At 28.6% G+C, this 18,640-nt stretch overlaps 1 protein-coding gene across 3 annotated transcripts in view; it reads left to right on the top strand.

The window, feature by feature from the left end:
• LOC142332611 (uncharacterized) overlaps positions 1 to 18,640 on the top strand; it is a 643,294-nt gene that overhangs the window by 364,619 nt on the left and 260,035 nt on the right. For all 3 annotated transcript variants that reach the window (XR_012758351.1, XM_075379149.1, XM_075379148.1), the window contains 2 exons: positions 7,659 to 7,869; positions 13,997 to 15,581. Coding sequence is in view for 2 of the 3 variants with exons in the window: in XM_075379149.1 (XP_075235264.1) it covers positions 7,659 to 7,869; positions 13,997 to 15,581 (1,796 nt within the window). In the remaining variant the exon portion in view is untranslated. The remainder of the gene's footprint in view (positions 1 to 7,658; positions 7,870 to 13,996; positions 15,582 to 18,640) is intronic.

Here is an 18,640-nt window from a genome sequence, read left to right as displayed (position 1 = left end):
TTGAAAAAGAAGTATTTCTAGTTACAAAGTTTCATCTTGATACGTTACTTACATTCACAATCTTATCCTCCTCTCTCTTTCTTTCCCTCTCTCTCACTTCCGCTAACACTCATACCCCATACATTCACTAATACACTGTTTTTTTTTCTATCATCATCATCATCATTGTTCTTATATAATATTACTTTTACTACTTTTACGTTACTGCTCATAGCATCTTCTTTTAGTTCTATTCACAAGAACAACCACTTCATCTGCATTGCTTCTCAAGGAGACATAATTGGGTCATTTTTTAATCTTACTATAGTACTTTACAACGGCACTTTGTCCTTCCTTCATCCTCTATCTTCTCTTTAGTCTTTAATGCTTGCTCTACAACCACTTTCTTTTATTTTTTTCATCCTTTCTTTTCTTCTTACTCTCAATGACTTTACTGCTCCTTATACTTGAGAAATACTCTTTCATATGTGCTTACATATACATATATATTCATTTACATAAAAATTTATTTTTATCGTTAACGTTAAGTTTATATGAAATTTAAATTGAATGAAATGTATTTGATAAATATAAAATAAAAAGAAGAAAAGAGAATGAATGATTGGTTTTGTGTATATGTATATATATTTCTTTACTTTTGCCTTACAAGGGAAGTAATTATGTATTTCTAAGATTTGTTCATTTTATCTTTTTAAATGAATCCAAGTCATTTATTAAATAAAAAAAAAAAAAAAAAAAAAAAAAAAAACAGGTTATTTCTTTTTGCAAATTTCCTCAATCTGTTTATCTTTACACATTCATTTTCATTCATGTTCTGCCATCAGGGTAGGTCTTCTAATGTCTATTCTCCACTTTATTCAATCTTGCGCCAATCTCTTTGTCTTTTTGTACTTTCCATTTTTTATGATCCCATCCCGCATTTGAAATCTTTTTCTTCCTCTTCCTTTTTTTCCACTAACCAATTTTTTTACATTTTCCACCCAACAGTTTTCTTCTATTAAATAAATACTTCTTTACTCCTAGTTATTCTCATTTTAACTTCTGTGATACAAGTTAGGTCTACATTTATAATTTTGCCCAAGTATTTAAATTTCTCCACCTGCTATAATACTTCATCTTCCATTCTGACTCCAATCTTTTCCACTTTTCCACCTGTTACCGTGGATTTTGTTTTCTTTTTATTTATTCTTTATGTAGTTAAAAATTTTATTTTTGTATTATGAATATTCTTGTTATTGATCCATAAAAGCAGTAGTTATTTTCATAAAATCTTATAAGAAATTTATAAATTTATATGTTCTTTGAAGCATCTACCTTTAAAAGTAATGATGCATGTAGTTGTTTTGACCGAACTGTTTATTGTTTTTTTATTCAAGCCAATACATCATTCAGTTGTTCTCAGATATAACAAAATGGTTGACACATATACCATAGTGTGCACTGCTGGGCATTTTCTAACTGACCTGATGAATGAAGAAAATTATTGCACAAGTCAGTTTTTAGGGTGTATAAATTATTTCATGATTTTGATTTATCTCTTCGTGTTATATTTTTATATATATTTTATTATTTTTAATTATTTCTTTTGCTTATATTTTTTTTACTAAATTGGAACTTTTTTTAATTTAATTAAATTAATTAATAAAATATATATAAATATATATATTAATAAAAACTGAAGTATTTTCTCTTCTCTATTATCTCGTATTTTTGTATTTTTTTGCCCAACTTTAACCCACCTCCTTTCTTTTCATAATGAGACTGGCATAGTAACATGATGTGTTATACATAATTATAAACGATGTATGTGTATTAAAGAATGACTTGATAAGTGCTTCAGTCATAACAGAACAGGTGTGTGTATGTGTGTGTTTATGTTGTTATCCTATGATGGTGTCTTACACGTAAACTTATTAATTAATTTAATAATGATGATAGAGTCATAAGCTTTCTTAAAGTCTACCAAAACAATTATAAGATTTTTGTTTGTGATCATTCTATCTCTAATGATTAATTTTAAATTCAATATTTGTTCTGCTCATGACCTATTTTATTTATTTTTTCCTGTTTAGCCTCTGCAAATCACTGTCAGGTATTAATTCAGAGGATGATATGTATGAGTGTAAGTGAAATGTAGTGTTTTACAGTTTCAGGTCAACCATTTCTGAAACATGTGGTTAAGTGAAACCCAACCACCAAAGAACACCGGCATCCACGATCTAGTATACGGATTTGAATACTAGATTATGACTTGCCATTCCTAAAACCTCCTTGATATTCTCCCAATTCGTTATCATATTGGTCCTATTAATAAAGGTTAATAAATTTTGAAACAAAATTTTATGGCATTGGTAAAAGGGATATTCCTCTGTAATAATTAATATCCATTTTATCACCCTTTTCATGAAGTAGATCTGTAAGTGAACTTTTCCACTACTGGAAAAGTGTAAAAAGGTTAAATATAGTTTGCTATGCTTAATCCTTTTTTTCTCATTTCTATATTAAATGGGAAAGTATGGTGACCATCTCAAAAGTGAGGTATTGGGTTTTTGCAAATTTTTACATTTTAGGATCCAACTAGTTCATTTAGAGTTCTAGACCAAAAAAGATATATATATATATGTGCATACGTATGTATGTCACATTGTTTTTGATCTTATATTTTATGATTGACCATTCTGATTTTTTCTTTAAATTATGCTCAAATATTTTTATGTATGGGGCATTGGTCATATAAGTTTTTTAAAAATTAAATAGGGGGTGGGGGATATTGCGACAAAACCAATCTCAATTTTCACCAGAGGTATTTTAGAAAAAGTTTTATTGAAACAAACTTGTTACCTACAATCCATACGTAAATAGTCCAAAAAAAGTTTTTCAAAAAATCATCCGTAACTTTTTAAAATCGAAATATATGTTTTTTTTTACTCTATTTCCTTACTTTTAAATATTTTTTAAAGATTTTTTAAAAGTTTATACTTCATAGATAGAGCTATCAAGAAATGTCTTCAATTTTTTTATATAATTATAGACCTCGGATTTAAAAGATATATATATATATGTGCATACGTATGTATGTCACATTGTTTTTGATCTTATATTTTATGATTGACCATTCTGATTTTTTCTTTAAATTATGCTCAAATATTTTTATGTATGGGGCATTGGTCATATAAGTTTTTTAAAAATTAAATAGGGGGTGGGGGATATTGCGACAAAACCAATCTCAATTTTCACCAGAGGTATTTTAGAAAAAGTTTTATTGAAACAAACTTGTTACCTACAATCCATACGTAAATAGTCCAAAAAAAGTTTTTCAAAAAATCATCCGTAACTTTTTAAAATCGAAATATATGTTTTTTTTTACTCTATTTCCTTACTTTTAAATATTTTTTAAAGATTTTTTAAAAGTTTATACTTCATAGATAGAGCTATCAAGAAATGTCTTCAATTTTTTTATATAATTATAGACCTCGGATTTAAAATACAAAAAAAAGAAGATTTTGGAGTGATAAAGCTGTGCAAAATATTGTATGACTTGACCAGCACAGCCAGGAAAGCGTTGCTTGATTTTTTTCAGTATTCATTCAATATTGAACTATTAAATTCTTCATCCATTAAAAATCAAAAAGAAAAGTCTTTTTATCAATTTTCTTAAAATCTCATTAAAAACTAAGTAAAATAATGTTTAAATTAATTAAAAATTTAAAGAATGAATAAATAACCATAATAAAGTCAAATAATTTAGTTTGTTTTAATAAATTAAGTTATCTGAAGTCTTAATTGCCAATTAAGTTTTAAGTATTTTTCTTAAAAAAAAAAGGAATTGAAAAGATATAATAATAGAGTAAATAACATAAAAATAATTGAATATGAAAAGAGAGTTAATAGAAAGGATCAAAGTATTATAAGATAAAAGGAACTTACTTTTTATAATTTTTTTTCATTGAAATCAAATTATATTTCATTCCTTCCTCGTTTACTTATTTCTTTTTTCATTTTAGAGGCAAATTGATTTAATGGGTAATGTGTCCTAATTCAATTATTGAAAGAGTTTAAAAGGTTCCAAGTATCCACTTTTAATTTCCTGTTAAAAGTTGATGATTTCCTTTGTCTGTGTTAAAATAAGGAATTATAAAATAATATTTAACTATAATACTGTATTATTACTATGTGAAGTTATTTCATACATATTTCTTAATTTCATATATGGTTGCAATGTAATCTATTTATAATAGGTATTAAATAAATAAATTACCTCGCTTAATTCTGGGAATTTATTTATTAATTAAAAGAGAACCTTCAATGAAAATTCCAATAATAGTTTTTTTTTTTTTATATAATTCACTTCATGTTTGTTTAACTATATTTGTCTAAAATTGGATTTATTTTAATGATATTTCCTTGTTTTATATCAGGTTAAATTAAATGTTTTAAAATAGCTTGTTTTTCTGTTATTCAGTTACTTATTGTATATTAATTTGTCTTGAGGTCATGTTTCCAGTCAAAAATTTCTTTTAGGTCAAAATCCAAGTTCCCGGCCAAAACGTTTATAAAGAAATAAATCCAAGTTTTTATTTTCTTTCCTGAAATGTGAGACTGATTGTTTAGATAAATTCATAGAATTCAAGATCGTTAGGCTCCTTTGAACTTATATTTGATGGTAAATATTTTCTATCTATTTATCCCCAACTATGTAGAGGTAACTTCATCATTATCTGGTGGGCATAATTGACAGCAGGTCTGTTATGTTAACCCCCACAGGGTTGGTCTAAACCACAGCAGGTTTTACTGACCAACCATTAGTATGTTTGTGATGAATCGATAAAAAGAGGTAGGAATAGAATTAATAATTACCAATAGACCTCTTGATTTTAACCCACGGGGTTGGTCTAGTGGTGAACGAGTCTTTCCAAATCAGCTGATTTGGAAGACGAGAGTTCTAAGGTTCAAATCCTAGTAAAGGCAGTTACTTTTATACAGATTTGAATATTATATCGTGGATACCGGTATTCATTGGTGGTTGGGTTTTAATTAACCACACGTCTCAGGAATAGTCAACCTGAAACTGTACAACACTAAACTTCATTTAAATTCATAATATCATCTTAAAGTAATACCTTATGGTGGTTCCAGAGGCTAAACAGAAAAAAAAGAAAGAAGGTCCGTTACTCTACTGCAGTTTTCATCCATCCCTGCCTTGTCTTCATCCATAAATATAAACTATATATTTACAAATATATAGTTTTTTGACAAAAATAATCTGTTGTTTTTCATTGCCTGTCTTGATTTTTCCTGTGGCCGTGATAAAGGTTATAAGGTAAAGGAGGCATAAATCAGAGCTCTTTGAAGGTAGTGTTTGATATTCACTACATAATGAGTGTCCATGATGAACAGAATGAAGATATCACTTACAGAACGGAATGTATGTCAGATCCCAGACAACCTTTTCGATTATGGTTCCTAATTTACATGCATACTACATAATTATAAGAACATATTTCATCTATTTTTTGTAAATAATCATGTTAATGTTTAATAGACTAGAAATTCAGCTAACTTTAATTTAATATTAAATATAACCATTTAACATGATAAAAATATTATCAATGTTTGTGGTAATAAAATTGTACAATAGTATTTTTTCAAGTATTCAATAATTACCATTAAATATAATTAAATTTGTACTGCTAGGAAAATGATGAACATGCTTTTGAAGAATTTCTTAATTGTAAAATAGATTAGAGTAATTTATTTGTTTTGAGTATATTACTCATTGATTGATTATACATATTTATGTATCGACTATTACAATTGTAAACACATTAAATTTACAAAAAAAAAATGTTAAGTATATGCATAGAATATATTATTCAATTACATACTCGTATTTAAAAGTTCTCCTAACCATTTTAAAAATTGATACAAATAAAACAGTGCCAAATATTTAACTAAAAAAAGTGCTGATAATTATCTTCAAATTACATTTAAAAGAAAGTTTTCCATTAATCTGAAAAATTATCATTCATAATTTTAATAATCTTTATTTTTTATTTTTCTCTAAATTGGATATTATCAGAAGAGCAAAGGAGGCAGAAGTAAAATTAATAAAAAAGAGATTATTTTTTTTTTGTACAAATATTTAAAATATTGCCATTTGAGGCTCTTTTAACCACATCTTATAATCCTTATGGTAGATTAGGGTAGAATGTTGGCACATAGTTGTATTTGTGCAATTTTTTTTATGATTTAACATATGAATTTACATCTTTTATATCGCTTTTTAATCATCATTCATAATCATCATCGTCATCATCTGATGTTGTGCCTGTGCCATGTCTCTTATGGCACTGTCTCCATCTATTTCTGTTCGAAGCTCCAGAATTTTATTACATAATAATTTCTTCTTCTTACTGATGGCTTCCTTTGCTATTGCTATCCTTCCTTTTATTTCTGTTGTGGTCTTTCAGTCCTCTCTTCCCATAGAACCCAAATATCTGTAATTTTTTACTTTTTCTGTTCTTTTACCTGTCCTTACTATTAAGTCATTCTTTTTATTTCCGTTACTTTAGTTCTTCCTGTATTTATTATCATTGCACACTTTTCATTCCTTCCTCTAGAGCTGTTAAGGATCTTTAAAATGCATGTATGCCATCAGCTGGAATGACAGTTAAGTGGTAAATCAGGTACTTTTATTCCTATGGAGAATAAGTACATTTAATAAAATGCAATACTTACTTATATTTAGTGTTTGTAGATTAGTTGTAGTTTTTTTTAAATGTTAATCTTTGTTATCCGTGAAGGGACCTTCACACCTCTTTTGGATTTTGTTAAATTTTTTTATATTTTAGTTTTTTGTTTTAAATAAATTTATTTTATTGTTAGATTCTGACTGTGATATTAGTTGTAAGATTAACATGATATTAGTTTTGAGTTTTAGTGATGTCTTAATTGTTTTGTTTTTTATATTTTTACTTATTAAATTATGTTTGAGCTGGAAAATGATAACGCGAAAGTGTTTTCCCACCACTCAAAAAACAAACCCCAGCAAACCTTATATATATTAGTTTTTGTTCTCCTACACTTATTTCTTCATATCTATTTTGTAGTATATATCATATCTTCAATGTAAATTTTGAATTAATAATGTAGTAAGAATGAAGAAAAAATAATATTTTTTTTTTAATCAGTTCCTTCTTTAATGCCCTAACTTTTAGGCTATGTTGAAGTATTAGCTTTTATTGAGCTATATTGACAAGTTTAGCTTAGATTTTTTTTTTGAGATTAAGCAGCTAATTTTATATAAATTTTACTTTTTTTCTGTAATCACTTAATTTTTCAATCTTCTTTATCGATAGTTCATTTCTTATTGTTCTTCCATCTTTCCAAGAGATCTCCTTCCTTTTAGCTACTTCTATACTATATTCTCTTTTTAATTTATCAGTGTTTTATGTAATCTTGCAATTAGGGTGTTATTAAATTAGCAATAAATAGTACTGTTTTGTTTCCTAATTAAATTGTTTTAGAAATATATGTGTGTGTTTGTGTGTGTGTGTGCGCGCGCGCGCGCTTTTTTAAGTACAGATATACTTACTAGGTATAGACATATTTACTTTGTTTATTCAAAATTCTCAAGTTAATTATTTTTAATTGTTTAGGTCCAGAAGAAGAGAAATTACTGGGTTCAATATTACTACCATCTTATCGCATTTCCCCATGTTCATCCGAAGATAGAGTTTATCGCAAGTTCAGTTTTAAAGCAGAACATGCTAATATGAGAACGTATTACTTTGCCGCTGATTCACATCAAAGTATGTCACAGTGGATGAATGCACTTAGTTTAGCTTCAATATTACAAGAGAGTAACAGGTAAATAAGGTTTAATAATATTTGCTCTTTTATACTAGTAACATGAAAGAGTAATAATATTCTCAGTATTTAGTTATTTGGAAAACTCTTATCATGCTAATTCTAGAAAATGATTTCTACGATTGAGCATTCATTTGAAATTTATTTCTGAATGGGTTTGTTAATTTATGGTAATTTGTTAATTTATAATCTGGCTTTACGGTGGATGAGATATATCATCCCAATTGAGTAAACTAAATTTACTGTTGCTAAACAGTAAGGTTAAGTTCTGTTAAGCCTCTCCTCAATACTTATTTTTCTAATTGAATTATTTATAATAATGTTATATGGAAATATAAATTTCACAACTTTATAAATAAATAAACAAATTTATATATTAGCATTTATAAATAAACTTAAATCTTGTTTTTTGTTGTTTTTTTGTTTTTTTTGTTAGGGTTTTCATAAGTTTATTTATTTACATTAACATTTAGTGAAAGCATACACATATAAACACAAAAAAATTTCTTTCTTACTCATTGATTTAACAATATTTTTATAGTAAATATAGGTAAAAATAATATATTTAAATAGAAATAATCACTGATAAATGACTATTAATGATTAAATTATCTTCTTTTTTCTTCTCCACTTCACAGGTAGATTCTGTAGCCTGATCTGGCACCCATTTTTTCAGAGGTCCTGTACATCTTCTTCCTATATTTCAGAATTTTATTTGGCAGGTATTCTTTGGACATTCTATCAGTATGGTTATACCAGTTGGATTTGTATTCCTTAATAGATTATAGCAGAGGACGTATCCTAACTCATTCCTCTTTCTGTCCAACCTAATGTATCCAGCATTCAAACTCAAGAATCTCATTTCTGTCAACTATATTAAAGAAATTTCTCCCTTCATTGTGATCTAAGTCTTACTACCAAATAACAGTATAGGTTTAGCAAGTAATTTGAAGAATTTCATCCTTGTTTCCTTCCTTCCGTCTTGTTTCAGCACATGTGACTCCCTCTGGAAAGAAGAGTGCATTGCATCTTCCAAACACTAGTGCTCCCTAAAGGTGTATTCCTGCTAAGCTGGAAGGCTCTAGCACCAAAAGAACTTCAAGGAATCATGCTGGGAGAACAAAGCTCATATGCGGCTAGTCTCCCAACGTTAGCACGAGTCAGATAATTTCTTCCTGGTCTAAAGGATCGGAACGCAGCAAATAATTCTGTCCATAAATAAAACAAAATAAAAATAACTACCATTAAATAAATAATAATCCACTCGATAAAAGAATGATAGAGCAGCAAAGGTCTTTTGTCCATGTACTGTGATTAGTAGAGAGATACATAAATATCCCACTATTCATTCCATTCTGTTATACATATCATTAAGCTTGTTGGGGTTATTTAAAATACCTTTATTTTGAAAATCAGCACATCACATCAAAGTGATTAAAATGTGAAACTTGTTTCAGTAGTGTTTATAACGATCTTTGCCCTAATTGGAAACTTACTGATAAAGGTCAATTTCTTCGATGTCAAAATTTATATTTTCATCTTATATTTACAGCAAATGTTTTATAAGTTAAAAGTTACTCTCTGCTGATCATCTCGTTTTCCTCAAATACTATTTTATCATCTGTCTACGAGAAGGAATTCTATCTGTAATCTACCACTCGCACTCCTGTATTCACTTTCTTTTTCCACTTTTCCAAAATCGTATCTATATAGCTACTAAAAAGCATCAGAGACACATTATAATTCTTTACCTTTATTGGTTAAGAATTACTGTCAACCAGTTATCTACCTGAATAAAAACTATGGAGCCATCCACCATAAATACTCTTCACAAATGATATTAGTGGCGAGGAAAATATTTTTGATTCATTATTTTTTCCCATAACATTTCTCTGTCAATATTATCAAAGACTTTCCCAAAGTCTATGAAAGCAGGATGGGTTAATCCTACTTAAATACTGATTAAATTGTTTTCTCTCAATTAACTGTTTCAGCATGAAAACCGCATCAGTACAAGATCTACTTCTTCTGAAACCCAACTGCTCCTTTCCAGTTAGTCCATGATAATTTTTGAGCATTCATTGATTATGGAAGCATGCAGTTTGCATACAGTATTCAACAAATCGATTCTTTCATAGATATTACAATTTCTCTTGTTGTTCTTTTTAAACAAATTAAACATCTTAAATACCTTCCAAGAGGGTTGAATTTTATGCTTTTTTCAACACATTGTACAATTTTAACAATCAAAGAGTTAATAAAAATTCACCACACATCAACAATTCCATAATTATATGGACTAATCTGTCTACTTTCCTATTTTGGTATTGGTGTAATCATTTCATCCACTGTTATTATAATCAACTGACAAAAGACAACCATGACAATGTATCTATGTAGAAATATCACATTTGCTTTCTTCGTCATACCGTAATTTTCTGTAATGCTCTTCCCATTAGGTTAAATTAAAAATATAAAAAATGAATAAAAAAAAGATAACCAATAATTAATTATTTATTTTCTTTTTTTAAGAAATTGTTTATGCAGGCTAATCGCCTTAGGCCCTGATTAAAAAAATAATTTTTGTAGAACATGAAATATGCTAAACCTGACTAGGATTCAAAACCTACGAAATGAAAGGGGAAGAAATCTTACCACTCCATCCTGGAGGTCGGCATTAAAATATTTATTTATTTACACACAATACCAAAAAGCTGGCTGGATAATATTAAAATAATATTTATCTATGATGATGATGATGATAATGAATTTGTAAGAAACCAAAATCAACGATGACACTGGAATAATCTTTTAAATAATTTATTGAATATAAAGTAATAAGCAATACAACCTAGTGAAATGTGGCATTAACTGTGGTAACTCACTCATAACAATAAGTATCACACATCTCTTCTTTCCCATGTTCAATATATAGATTATTATATTCATAAATCATACCATATGTATATATACACTCTTACAAATTTTGTAGCACATGGAAGGTAATAATATAATAATGTACTAAAAAGTTACATTGAGATGACATCAAATAAAAATTTCAATAATATCTCGATAAAAAAATTAAGAATCATGAATCGAGTGAATAGAGGAACACTCACAAATCATAGCGTAGCTATTCTTCAGAAATACTCTGGAATAGTTTCTGGGTACCTTTCATTACTTTATATCACCACATGAACTTGCCCAAGCAAGTTCATGTGATGATAATTCCCATGAATAGACTTCTTGTGATATCATTGTTACATTTATAAAATCATTAAAATGTAAAAAAATTTAGTTTTCACTAATCCCCAAATTTTTTCAACTGTTTGGATATCAGTCTTTGTTGTGGTATTTACAAAATTTTCAAAATGGTTAATAGTGTTGTGTTTATAATTGTTGTTAAGATTCCTAATTTCATTGTAAATAGCCTACTAATATAAGATGATGGATAATCAGCTTTAAATCTGTTGTGATTTAATGAAAAATTATAGTCAATAAAGTTTCTTGCACTGTTATTTCAGTGGCAAACATAAAATAGCCATGTATTTCTTGGCACATCCCTCAAAAACTTGGTTTTGTTCTACTTACTTTGGCAAAAATCAATTCATTGTCTCGAACTCTAAACTGGTTTCCAAAAATGTAGTATCATTAATAGTTTACTTATTGGTAATTCTTCCAATCTACAGTGGTATTTTGATGAATTCCTAGTTTTCATTCACAGAATTTAGTTGATGTTAGTTTGAAACTATAAATAAATTAAATTTGGAAAAATTCTGATTTAGATCCTTACAAAAATGTATTTGGTACACTTAAAAACTGAATTAATGTTTCTCCTTTTTAAAATACCATTTTACTTCGTTGTAAGTAGTATGCAAAACAATTCTATTAATGTTCGTAATGTTCATTATTATGTAAGTGATTTGTGAAAAATTTTAAAAAAATAAACTCATGCACATACACATTCACACTTATATTTCATGTTAATTCATTTGCTTTAAATATATTTCCCGGAAGTTCTCTGATCAACTGAAATACAATGACAAGGATTATGTAATTAAACGTAAATTTATTGTAAATCGTGTAGATTTGGTTTATAGTTTTTAACTGTTTACATATTAGGTCATATATTGCCTAGCCCATTGGACTGGTCTAGTGTTTAACTTGTCATTGCAAATCAGCTGATTTGGAAGTCAAGAGTTCTAAGTTTCAAATCCTAGTAAAGATAGGACTTTTATACGGATTTGAATACTAGATCGTGGATACCAGTGTTCTTTGGTGATTGGGTTTCCATTAACCACACATCTCTGGAATGGTCAACCTGAAACTATACAAGACTATACGTCATTTAAATTCATTCAAATCATCTTTATTCATCTTCTGGAGTAGTACCTTACGGTGGTTCCAGAGGCTAAACAGAAAAGAGAGAGAGCTCATATACTGTTTTCAGTCAATAAATGTGTTACATAAATGATGCTTGATGAATTAGTAAAATATAATTACGTTTAGTTTAATAATTGAGGTTGGGGAGCATAACAAAAAAATTAATATTCAATACTAGAATAATCAATATTGGAACAATTAATGTCTTGAGGAAAAAAATGAATGTCGACTTACTCTTTACTCAAAGCGATTGCTAATTTCAGTTTTTCATTCATTATATTTAAATAACTCTGCTGAAGTTTTTTAATGGCCCTTTTAATCTCAGAACACAAAAACGATGCTCAAAAAATTTTGTTTGTTTTCTTATTGAAATAGAATTGTTTCCTCTGAATTTTTAATCGTGATTCAGGAGTAATGTTCTCAGATCACAACAAAATTAAAAACATATTTCTTGTTTTCAACTTTTTTAAAATAGAGAGACTTATTTTTTTATTTTTAAATAAATTGAAAATTGAAAATTAAATTTGAAAAGTATTCAACACCAACGAAACAAAATATCTTCATTTCTATTTAAAAAATTTTTTTTTTGACTTTGTTAAACTCTAAAATTTATACTCATATCTACAATATTCAAGATTTGTAGTCAGTATTTCTACTATTTTTTTGCTTTTTACTCTTCTGTATAATTATAATTATTCAACATAAATATGCTTAAATAAAGCCAGATCAAAATTAGCATATTAATGTAGTTTAAATTCTTAATTGGTACCAGTATGCGACTATATTATAAAATATAACGATTTGTAATTCATGAATCAGTAACTAGCACGTCTATTAACATATTTTTAGAATATGACACTAGACATTATTATTATTCACTGACAATGTAGAGAAGTAGGATAATTCTAGTAATTCATAAATTGATAACTACTTGAAGATGTGGATATACCATGGAATTAGTATTTAACATTAAAAAAAAAATTTAAATGTTCTCTCAGATTTTTACTGTATCTGGTTGTTTTATGAAACATAATATACATGAAATATTAATGCTTTTCCAAATCTAAAAATGTCATGTTTTTTCTATCTTTAAGTCTAAACTCTAAAATTAGTATTAGAATCAGAATGAGTATTCCTTGCACCAATACTGTTTTTGAAATTAAACTAATCATCTAATACACCTTCCATCACACATTCTATTCACCTGAAAACCATTCCAGTAAAAAGTTTTTATATATGACTCATTAAAAATGGTTGGTACAATAATTTTCACGTTTTTTGCTCCTTCTCTGTTTGGTATGATGAAAATTTCACTATTTTTGTGGAAGACAACAAACAACGTAATAATTCAGATGATATGTCATCTGTTCCTTTATCTATCTTTATGAAGATAAATATAAATACCACTCACTTATTTACACAGCATTTCCCAAACCTCAGACTAAGGGTGTAGGGATTCCAGGGTACTTTTTAAGATAGCAATGTCACTTTATTAAGATATTTGAACAGTGTCACTATCAAATCATGAACTCTTGTAATAGTGTGACTATTACGCTGCTAGAAAGGAATATAATTTATAAGGAGATTATGGATTTTAGAAATGAATGCTGCCCTCAACAATTATTTTCCTTTTTTTATTTAAAAAAATGTGTTTGTACTTAAAGCACTGTTAGAAAAATATAACATAAATTATGATGATATTTTAATACAATGGTTACAATTTTTATAATATTTTATGTTTCAGTTGGGAAGAACACAGATCTGGTGCATCGACAGGTTCTTCACATCGTAACCCAAGTACGGAAGATAGTGATTCTGGTTTTCATGGTGGGGGAACGACATTACGACAACCGATATCAAATCAAACAAATATAAGTGGTGGTAGTAATAATGAAAATACTGGTTGTACAACACCTAGTAATAATAATTGGAATAATAATAGTAATAATAATCAATTAACAGTTGGTGGTTATCAACCGTTATATGCTAATGCACCGCCAAAACCAAGACGTTTAAATAATGATAGTTCTTCAACAGAAAGATCACCGGAAAGAAATAATTCAGAAGATTGTTCTAGCGGTGGTGGTGGTAGATTATCTAGAATGATCGTACAACAACCACAAGACTATAATGTAAGAAATGAACGGCCATATTATTATAACGCTCAACACTCTCAACATTCGCATCACCCCCCACCACCTCAGCTTATAATACATCCAAATAATACATTAATTAATAATGTACAATATTGCAATAACAGTTGTAATAATGAACGTAGAACACCCGATACGTACGGTCGTTCAAATACAGCAACACCGTGTAATTCTATAGCGCAGCAACAAAAATGCGGTAAAATAATCCAGTCAAAATTAAAAAATTCAGATTATGAAGATATATATCAAAATAATCCAGATATAATTATCCAACATCAAAATAACCATCATAATATAATAAATACAAACACAATACCCTATACAAATCAAGAAATACAATACAGGAGGCGTAGAGTCGATGATCATCATCTAACGGTTAATTCTATGAATGAAAAGCAGCGTAGATTTCCTCCACGACCTCATAGCGCTGATTTTTTAGAGTATGACAATAGACGTTATTATAATTCACCGACACCACAAAGTAGCAGCGGTAATTCTAGTAATCATATGTTTCTTAGTAATAATCATCACGAACAACATAATCTTGTCGCAGGTGGAAATAATACCGGTAATGTTATATCACAGCATCAACAACCTCAATCTCAACAACCGAGAAGACCAAAATCAAGTTTAGATATTTTACATCATGGTAATTTTGATGGTAATTTAATAAACAGTATCGATTCATACGGTTATAATTATTGGTCTGAAGAAAGTTATGCTAGAAAAATGCGTCAATCATCATCATACATTAATCCGAATAATTTTCAAACGAATCAAAACGTATCAAATTCATCAAGAGCTACAACACCATCGTTACGTCAACAACAATTACCAACATTACCTCTTATAAAAACAACACAAAATATTACATATGATTCGTGTAATAGTACAAATAATGCAAATAATGAACCGGCACCAAATAGTGTTACTATGAGAAATCAATCTGAGTTTATACAACAACAGGAAAGACGTTGGAGTGAATATGTTGAATCACGTAATAATATGTTATCTAATAGTTGTAGTAATAATCAGTTTACACGTTCTGCCAGTGCTAGATTACCGCGTCAGCATATTATTGATGATGATGATGTATCTGATAGAAGTTATAGGCAGTCTTATAAAAGAAGAAATAGTTCAGAGAGTTCTAAAGATGGTACTAATAAATCACAACAGGTATGTTTTATTTATTTATTTTTTATTTCTAATTATAGTCTTTCTAATATGAAAACTATGTTTATAGAAATTGATTTCTATATGAAAGCTTGGTAACTTATTTATTACTTAAAAATATAAACTTTTGAGATTATGAACTGGATCAAATTTTATTAATAAAATATTTTTAATATCTAACTTCAAAACATTTTCACTCATTTTATCAACTATATTCGGTGATGAGTACTGCTAGTTTACAAATTTAAGTTTATCCATTGTCATGGACAAAAATATTTGTTATCTACAGTGGATAGCAAAAAGATTCATCTGATTTCAAAAGGCTTTATTTTTTAAACAAATTAACATATAAACTTACAGTGGATTATGAAATATTTGTTTGAATGTAGAATTTTTCTTACAATTTTCATTAATGGTCAATATGGCTCCCTAAACGTGCACAACATGCATCTACATAGTAGTTAGTTTATGTATCTTATTACAAGTTAGCAGTGAAATCTTATTACATTTTTCCTGAGTTGGACAAGGTATATAATTTTTCTAATTAGTTAAGAAAAACTGTAAATGATCCATTTTTAACAAATATATTCCAAGTGATCACATCCCATATTCAAGCGATAATGTCTAGTGTTACTGCAGACAATACCACTGTTATCAGTTTTTCAATTTGTTGACATTTTTTGGATGAAAATGCACATAAATGGAGCCTTTTACAAATCCCCACAGGAGTGAGATCAGGTAATCTTGGTGGCCAGTGGGGAAATGCCAAATCAGCAGGCCCATTAGGGTCAATCCATCGTGGAAGCTCATTGTTAAGAAATGATCAAACTTGCAGATGTCAGTACAGTAGTACTCTGTCCTACTAGGAAATGAATTTATCAGAATCTATTTATAACTACTGGTTTGGAATCTATTTATAACTAACAGAGAGCCGGTTTGCAACATTTCCAGATAATAGATTTTCATCACATTTTTGTTTTTTTTTGTTCTAATCTCAGCTGTATGATTTTGACTTTTCTGTGATGCTAACATTTAATTTTTTTTTCCATATTTTTAAATCCATACTCAAAATCCACAATCTATGTTTGTTTTTCTCCTCTGAGTTTTTGAAAATAAATCGGATAGCTAACTGGTAGAAATCTGTTTTTAAACGCAGGTAGGTGAATGTGAGTAATTTCCTGTTTTACAAGTGTTCTATTGTATTTTAACACCTATAACCGACATTAAAAGAAAGCCCTTGAAACGTGCCCGATTACAGAATCATACAGCAGCAAGGGACATTGTCCAGGCTGTGCGATTCGTAGGGAAAAATGGTGAAACTCCTGCCACTTTTGCATTCCGTTCCATTATATTGTAAAATCTTATTACATTTCTCCTGGGCTGGTCAAGATAGATAGTTTTAAAATTACTTAATGAGAAAGAGAAAACGAGAAGTTTTGTAAACAAAACCTCTTACTCACGATCCATTTTTTTCAGATTTTGCAAAACATCTTCCCCATTTGTTTATAGATATAAATTTTATGAATGTTACCTGATATGACGGCATTTTCATTTTTAATTTTGACTGATAGGGCATTTTCATAGAACAAAGCAAGATCTTTGACCATTTAAACAATTAATTTAATTTATGATCCAATAGATTTAAAAAAAAAATTGCAGAATTTTTCTAGATTAACCATTTTATTTTACTTTAAAGATCTCTAAATTATATGTTTACCTGGCAAAGAAGCAATATAGGTATTTTACCTTAGGAAAAAATAATCCAAAAAACATAAAAATGTTACTAGATCAAAGTATCAAGTATTATCAGTATCAAGTATTAGTATTATTAAACTTATATATAATTATTACTACCTGAACTCTTTGCATTTCGTAATCATTTTCATAGTGATAAAAGCATCCTTTATCCAATGAATTTTACTGTTAAAAGAATTTAAGTTTTAAAAATTAAAATTATAAAGAATTCATCCACTTTTAGTCCAGAGTCAGTTAAGACTGTTTCTGTGCACAGTATTTCATAATATTCATTTCTATTAAATTGCGGTCCTCTTATGCATACATGTTGATTGCATCATCATGACTTGTATGCACAAGTTTGCTTATGCAAACATGTTTGTCAAAATATCTTTTCCATTCTGAAGTTGGTGCCTCAAAACCATGGTTTTAGAAGGATTCAACAGCTTTTTGAGATGATGAAAATCGCTATCTCAGCATTTTTTGTTTGACATTCTTTTTTTTTTGTCTTCAGTCATTTGACTGGTTTGATGCAGCTCTCCAAGATTCACTATCTAGTGCTAGTCGTTTCATTTCAGTATACCCTCTACATCCTACATCCCTAACAATTTGCTTTACATATTGCAAATGTGGCCTGCCTACACAATTTTTTCCTTCTACCTATCCTTCCAATATTGAAGCGACTATTCCAAGATGTCTTAGTATGTGGCCTATAAGTCTGTCTCTTCTTTTAACTATATTTTTCCAAATGCTTCTTTCTTCATCTAATTGCCGCAATACCTCTTCATTTGTCACTTTATCCACCCATCTGATTTTTAACATTTTCCTATAGCACCACATTTCAAAAGCTTCTAATCTTTTCTTCTCAGATACTCCGATCGTCCAAGTTTCACTTCCATATAAAGCGACGCTCCAAACATATACATTCAAAAATCTTTTCCTGACATTTAAATTAAGTTTTGATGTAAACAAATTATATTTCTTACTGAAGGCTCGTTTCGCTTGTGTTATTCAGCACTTTATATCGCTCCTGCTTCGTCCATCTTTAGTAATTCTACTTCCCAAATAACAAAATTCTTCTACCTCCATAATCTTTTCTCCTCCTATTTTCACATTCAGTGGTCCATCCTTGTTATTTCTACTACATTTCATTACTTTCATTTTGCTTTTGTTTATTTTCATGCGGTAGTTCTTGCGTAGGACTTCATATATGCCAATCATTGTTTCTTCTAAATCCTTTTTACTCTCAGCTAGAATTACTATATCATCAGCAAATCGTAGCATCTTTATCTTTTCACCTCGTACTGTTACTCTGAATCTAAATTATT

Source organism: Lycorma delicatula, chromosome 11 (genome assembly GCF_047948215.1).
Source record: "Lycorma delicatula isolate Av1 chromosome 11, ASM4794821v1, whole genome shotgun sequence".
NCBI lineage: Eukaryota > Metazoa > Arthropoda > Insecta > Hemiptera > Fulgoridae > Lycorma > Lycorma delicatula.
Note: the sequence above shows the minus strand (reverse complement) of the source record. Positions and strands in the feature narration are given on the sequence as shown.